At 35.6% G+C, this 6,940-nt stretch overlaps 1 protein-coding gene across 2 annotated transcripts; it reads left to right on the top strand.

Annotated features, from left to right (window-relative positions):
• The first annotated feature begins 399 nt into the window (after positions 1-399).
• Positions 400-4,522, top strand: LOC137710560 (probable serine/threonine-protein kinase PBL21). 2 transcript variants are annotated; one of them, XM_068449625.1, is made up of 7 exons: positions 400-1,003; positions 1,126-1,161; positions 1,354-1,511; positions 1,781-1,970; positions 2,362-2,753; positions 2,916-3,265; positions 4,266-4,522. In XM_068449625.1, the coding sequence occupies exons 1-6, from the start codon at positions 925-927 to the stop codon at positions 3,222-3,224; spliced, it is 1,164 nt and encodes a 387-aa protein (XP_068305726.1). In that variant the 5' UTR covers positions 400-924; the 3' UTR covers positions 3,225-3,265; positions 4,266-4,522. The 2 variants fall into 2 exon arrangements, with proteins under 2 accessions (XP_068305726.1, XP_068305725.1); XM_068449624.1 differs by having other exon boundaries at positions 1,123-1,161; positions 4,266-4,519.
• The last annotated feature ends 2,418 nt before the right edge of the window (positions 4,523-6,940 follow it).

The raw sequence follows: 6,940 nt of genomic DNA, 5'->3' as shown, positions 1-6,940 counted from the left end.
AACATCAATTTTTTCTCTCTCAGAACCAAAATATATAATTATCACGAAGTATAGTTGTCAATTAAAAAAAAGAAAAAAGAAAAATGAAATGAAGCTCACGTGATGTCACGAGTAGGTCACGTGGTAGGAGAATGAACGACAGTACATCATCGTATCGAAGCCTTTTCCCCTATGAAACAGACTCATCGGGATCCAGTGTCGGTCGGAAAAAAGGTTTCCCACTTATTTTTTGGTCAAAAAAAGGTGAGTCACTTGAATCCCAAACCATCGCTTTGTCAGTGTCAGCAGTAGTAAAAACAACCCAACAACAAGGGCAATAACGTGATATCACCCCAGGAGCCAACCGGAACCTTTAAATGCGGGAAGGGAGATTGCGAGAAGTCGGAGTGATAAATGGCACAGCTCACGTTCATGGGACCACATGAAATATATTTATTACAACAAATTTAATTTCTTATTTCTTAACAAAAATAAATAATAAATAATAAAAAAATGGAAGCTGAAAATCCCGTTGTTCATAGGCCACCGCTAAATGCGCTAGCTCACTGCCCAAATTTAGCGAACGCGTTTTGTCCAATTTATTTATTTAATTTCTTGTAAGTTTATTTAATTTTAATTGGGGAAGTTGATTTAATAATTTTTTATTTTGCTAATTTATTTACGTTTTTTTTGGTTCGTGTTATTAATGGGTGGCATCTAAATCTGAAATCATATCCAATTGGGATTATAATTATTTGGGAATTTTTTGTTGTCGGGGCCTCGTAAAGATTTCGGCTTCTGAATCTCTCCGTCTCCGGCTACGGAGGAGAGAGAGGGGACAAAACCAAAGCTTATCTGTTTGTAGATTAGGGTTAGGGTTAGGGTTTCTCTTTTTACTTCTTTTTGTATGAATTTTAATTGATTACATCGATGGAAGCTTAAGGGATGAGTTGCTTTAGTTGCTTCAGTCCTCACCGGAAAGATGTTAGCAAGGTCGAAATCGATAACGGCACTCGATCCTCCGGTCAGTCTGCCTTTCACTCTTTTTACTTATATATATGTATAGATACGTATATACTTACCCAATTGGATTTTTTTGGCTCGATTTGTTGAATGTGAGTGGTCTTTTATTGCAAATTGCAGCAGGTAGTGGGAGAGGCAGAGGAAATTCCAATGACAGCGGTAAGATTCTCAAACACCCGTAATTTCTGAAAGTTTGGAATTTTAATTGCTTGTTTGGTTCTGTTGTGACACCCATTTTTCTGGATTTTGAGATTCAGCTGCTTAACACATTATCTGGAATTTTGGAATTTCGTGTTTTTGTTTTGTAGTAGCGAAATTGAGTTGAGTTTTATTGTGTTTATGTATGTGCAGAGTGTGGGAGGGGAAAAGGCAGCAACGGACAGAAAAATGTGGCACGGAGTTTCACATTTCGCGAACTTGCAGCAGCCACCAAAGGCTTCAGGGAAGTGAATTTGATTGGGGAAGGAGGTTTTGGAAGGGTTTACAAAGGCCGGCTTGATGCAGGCCAGGTAAATGTTGCCCGGCTTTTCCAACGTTCATATTACCGTTATTCCGTTAATCTTTGTATGGAAATTTTAATTAGGGTCATGTCCGCCAATATATGTTTCTGGATGTTAATGAAACTGGAATTGCTCGTTCAAATCAGAATTAATATCTTTCCATAAACCCTTCTTTAGATGGACGAAAACTTGATCCATTGGATGTAGTCCAAATATCATTTTATAGACTAGGTTGTTTTTGATGTTTATGTGTTGCGGCTTTTCATTTATATGAGCAGGTTGTCGCAATTAAACAACTTAATCATGACGGTGTTCAAGGGTTCCAAGAATTCATCGTCGAGGTTCTCATGTTAAGCCTGCTACACCATACAAATCTGGTCACCTTGATTGGCTACTGTACTGACGGAGATCAGAGACTCTTAGTCTATGAGTACATGCCAAGGGGTAGCTTGGAAGATCATCTTTTTGGTATGCATCTTGATACTTAAGTACAGTACATTCTCATCCATTTTACAGCCTCTAATTCATTCATTTTCCTATTGTATTATCCCTCGTGTTAAATGATAGCTTGATACTTTATATTTATCACATTGGGTGAAATATGGGTGTTGTACACCAAAAATATTCGTTGGCAGGAATAGTTTAGAAGGCTGAATTTCCGATCATTCATTTCTGTCGCTATAATTGTATTTTTGGTATGTTGGTTATTTCAGTTACAGTTGTCCTGCTATTGAGGATGGCTTAAGGAAAGAATGGATAACATCTAAACAAGACATATAATCTTTCTTTAGCAGCCTCTCTTCTTTATTATTGTACTCCATTGTATTTGACCTAACAAATGTGGCATTTTATGTTTCAGATCTTAGCCCTGGTCAAGAGCCACTGAGTTGGGACACTCGAATTAAGATAGCTGTTGGTGCAGCACGGGGCCTTGAATACCTCCACTGCAAAGCTAACCCACCAGTTATCTACCGTGACTTGAAATCAGCAAATATACTGCTGGATGATGAATTCAATCCAAAGCTTTCAGATTTTGGGCTTGCTAAACTTGCACCTGTGGGTGACAAAACTCATGTCTCAACAAGAGTGATGGGAACATACGGGTACTGTGCACCAGAATATGCCATGAGTGGCAAGTTGACTCTGAAATCTGATATTTATAGCCTTGGTGTGGTTATGTTGGAGCTGATTACTGGGAAGAAGGCAATTGACTGCTCTAAGAGGCCAGGAGAACAGAACCTAGTATCTTGGGTGAGTTAACTCTTTCTATTTCTCAGTTTTCATTCAAATTTTGGACTATCAGATTTTCAGTCTCACTTACCTTTGTGGAACTACTGCTAGCTTGTATCACAAATAATTTCCTATTGTTATTTTTTTCTAACCTATTGAACACCTTTGTTTTTGTAAACGCAGTCTCGCCCATTTTTGAAGGATCGGAGGAAGTTTGTCCAATTAGTTGATCCTCTGTTGCAAGGACGTTTCCCAGTTCGTTGTTTACATCATGCAATTGCCATTACTGCCATGTGTCTTCAAGAGCAACCAACTTTCCGTCCTCTTGTTACTGATATTGTTGTAGCACTTGAGTACTTGGCGTCCCAGAGCCACAAACCTGAACCTCATAAAGCTGGGGTCCATGGTCCCTTATCGGCATCACCTTCACAGCAGAACAGGGATATTGTCTCTCAGGATTCTTATTGCAGAATGAGTTCAACTTCTACTTAGAAGTTCTTCGGATCAACTTGCTCAAAAACGGCTTGATTGATGTAAGGCACAAAATCACTTTTTGGAAGGAATTTCGATCATATGGTCATGGTTTCCAATAATTGTGAAACAATATTTTATTATGCTGTTTGAGAAATCATATGTGTTGTCGCTAGGAAGGCTTCTTGCATTGATTGCATAAATTTTTCTAAACCATGAAATTCATATATGTTTTGATTGCATAAACATTTAAAAGCAAAATGCAAAATGTACTCCTCAAGTTCATCTTTGTTTTCCACATTGTGGTTGATGATTTACTTGATTTATCAACTTAAGTTGCTAAAAACGAATAGCATAGGCTAGCGAGTAGCATAAATGGGTATCCTACTTTGTGTTTACCCTTTATCTAGTGTTAGCTACTGTAGCCTGTCTGATCCCCCATTCGGAGGATATTTCAAGTCCTCGAATTCATTTGAATTCTTTTTCTGTCACTGGGTTCTATGCCATTTTGCCAAAAGTAAAAGCATACAAGTGTCATATCAATGATTGTGTTAGGATCCCGTGAAGGTCCCCTGCTTTGTATCCGAGTTTGCAAAGTGTCTTTGGGAATTTCTGGGTATCAAAAAAATAAAAAGTAGAAAGAAATCGTTTGCTTCATACATCATGTGTTTCTTTACGAGTTGTATACTGCACTTTTAAAACATTGTTTCTGAAGTCTTGATTCTTGAATGACACAAAAGTAGATTGTTCGATAGTGTTTGCTAATGAATGAAGCTGTAAATTTCATATTCCCCTGGTCATTTAATTGCATTAATTTACTGTTGTCTAGCGAATTGTGCTTTTAAATTTCTGAAGTGCAAGTTTGATGTTCATGATTCATGCTGTTCTGTGATTCAATGTACCAGAAACATTTATCGTGACAGTTCATCGTCTTTTCATCTTCCCTTTTTGTTCTTTTCTTGCCCGTTGTAGTTCTGTAAATGCTAAGCACTGATCTGTCTGTCATTGTTAATGAGTTCTGCATGCTCATTGTTGGAACATTTTCCCACTTTGTTCTTGCAGGTGCCTACCCTCGTTGAACACCGAAGATAATCCCAAAGGAAACCCCGGAATACCAAATGTAATATACACACATGAACAATTGGTATATAAATGTGCACAAATATGTATATATATGTTTGGGTTTGGACGTGTAGCTTTTTGATAAATTAAAAAGATTCAGGTTCTTTGTATTTTTGATCTACTGGTGTGGATTCTTTTAATAAAAGTGAAAATAGGATTGGAATATAACTGAATCAAAGGAGCATCGTATTCGCATGATGTATTATTTATATTTAATTTTAAATTTTAAAATAATTTCTGATCGCACGATGTACGATAAACAGTTACTATCACGGGATTCTTATGATCCCCAGGAAAGGGATCAGGTGAGGATCCTTTTCCTTTATTGTGAATGGAATGAACAGTGCACAAGCTCGAAGATTTTATAAATACTTTATACATGGCATTGTGCGTGACAAAACCCTCTTTCAAACTGAATAAAGTTAACTCAATAGGTTTTTACAGAAGAAAAGTGTCTTCTGATGACATTTTGGTAGTTTTGGGAGGATAAAAACTCAAGTTGTGATGTAAATTCATGTCCACTAACAGCAGTCACTACAGCAATTGGGAACGTAAGGGATTAACTCGAGAGAAAAAGACTTGAGATGGAAGAAAGACTTGTTTTATAAAAGTCAGCAGAAAGGCTACAACTCACAACATAAAAGACTTTAAAGCTCTGTAGCCTACATTTTTCAAATTCCTTTTATAATTTGATACTTTGCAAATTTCATTTACGTTTAAAGCTCTTATACATTGATATAGTATCAATTTTTTGTATTCAAACATTATTTAAAAGCACTTAGCTACTAGCAAGAACTTGCCCGAAACATTATTTATGGTTATTACTTGGCATACACAAAGAAAAATTGAAATCTGTTACATAACAAGGCATGGAAAAAACTTAAACATAAATTTTAATCCCTCTACGATACAATATCTTGATTAGAATCTCAATTTACTGGATACGGTTAAAGCTTCAACTGCCTGAAGCTTTTAATCAACCAAAGGACCACAATTTTGTTGAGGCATATTAAAGTATTGTAACAAATGATGTTGATGTGTTGATAAACCCTATAAATATATAAACTAAAACAGAGGACATACTAATTGCCAAATTTACGTTTCCAAGATGAACATAGATTCCACATTTCAAACAAAGAATGATTAGGGTGACAATACTAGAATACCATGTTGCTTTTCATATCAAACAAAGAATGATTAGGGTTTGATTTGTTGATAAACCCTAAACCATGGTGTCCCAATCTCTTGTCTTGTCTTTTGTAATATAATTCAAACCATGGAGTTTAAATCTTTTGTGCTCATTTTTTATGTGGTCTTCATTATTAATAGGTATGTGTTAATAAATTTAACTCACCTTAACTTTGTTGTTATAAATTTAATGCGTGTTAATTAATGATAGAGGCTACAGAGATGCCACACACAAGAAATAGGTGTAGAAGACTTAATCTGAAAACCGTGGGACAAAACCATTGTACTTTATAGGTTGCTTTTAGATATTCTAAATTACTATAATTTAGAAAGTAAAAATTCGAACTCAGTGAGTTAAAGCGGCAAACATATTACTCTAATCAATTAATTGAAGCTAGACTTGTTTTTTTCTTTTTTTCTTTTTTCTTTTCTATACCAGGGTCCCAGAGTACAAAATAATGTGCAATATAAAAGGTATGAAAGTTAAAACAGATGAATTAAGGTGGTTGTCCACTAACGTGGGGCAATACGTTTTGCATGGATAATTGTACGTGGACCGACAAACATGTTACAACTTTTCCCACAAAGAATCATCGAAAACTTTATTCTTCTTCTTATCGAGTAACTTGGTGTATTTTTGCTCATTATCCTACTTATTATTAGATTGATCTAAATTTTGAGAACAGTATCTTTTCATCTCACAAATCTCGAAATTTAAACTCATCTAACGATGATACATTAAGTGGTAAATATCATCATCACGTGATGGAGTAAAAGTATATTCTCAATAATTTGAAGTGGTCAGACACGAAATCGATAATTAATAAATAATAAAGCTTAATGGCATGGTCAGAGCCGAAATGGGCTAATTAAATAATATAGCTTAATGGCAGTCTGCCAACCAAGTCAACGGTTAAAAGGACAGCGTCATTGCATGACTAATCCACTTTTCAAGAGATTAAAGACCAATAGACTTTTCTTCACTGATAAGAATAATACAGTTGGCTTCCATATCTCAATCACCATTATTCACCATGAAAAAAAAGGAGAGGAAAAAAAGGAGCTGGTTCCAATTTTAAACTGTGCGTGGATGAGTTCAAGATAATATTTTTGAAGTAACTATAAGTCTTTCATATTCGGGTAAAAATTCGAATTTGATTCAAATATTTGAAGTAACTATAAGCTTTTCATATTCGGGTGAGAATTTGAATTTGATTCAAATATCGTAGAAATCAAAATATTAAATTGGGCCGGAAAATTCGAGTTTTAGAGTTTTAGAGAGTGATTCTAATTGAGCTCACGAGTTTGGTTCATGTACAACAAACGACCAACTTATGGAACGAGAGAAAAATGAGAACAACTGAAAGTAAAGTGGGAAAACAAATAAAAAGTAGATGGGTCCCTGTCTCCCTGTCTCCCTGATAGTA

The sequence above is a fragment of the Pyrus communis genome, chromosome 12, assembly GCF_963583255.1.
Source record: "Pyrus communis chromosome 12, drPyrComm1.1, whole genome shotgun sequence".
NCBI classification, from domain to species: Eukaryota; Viridiplantae; Streptophyta; class Magnoliopsida; order Rosales; family Rosaceae; genus Pyrus; species Pyrus communis.
This window is presented reverse-complemented; position numbering and strand designations above follow the sequence as displayed.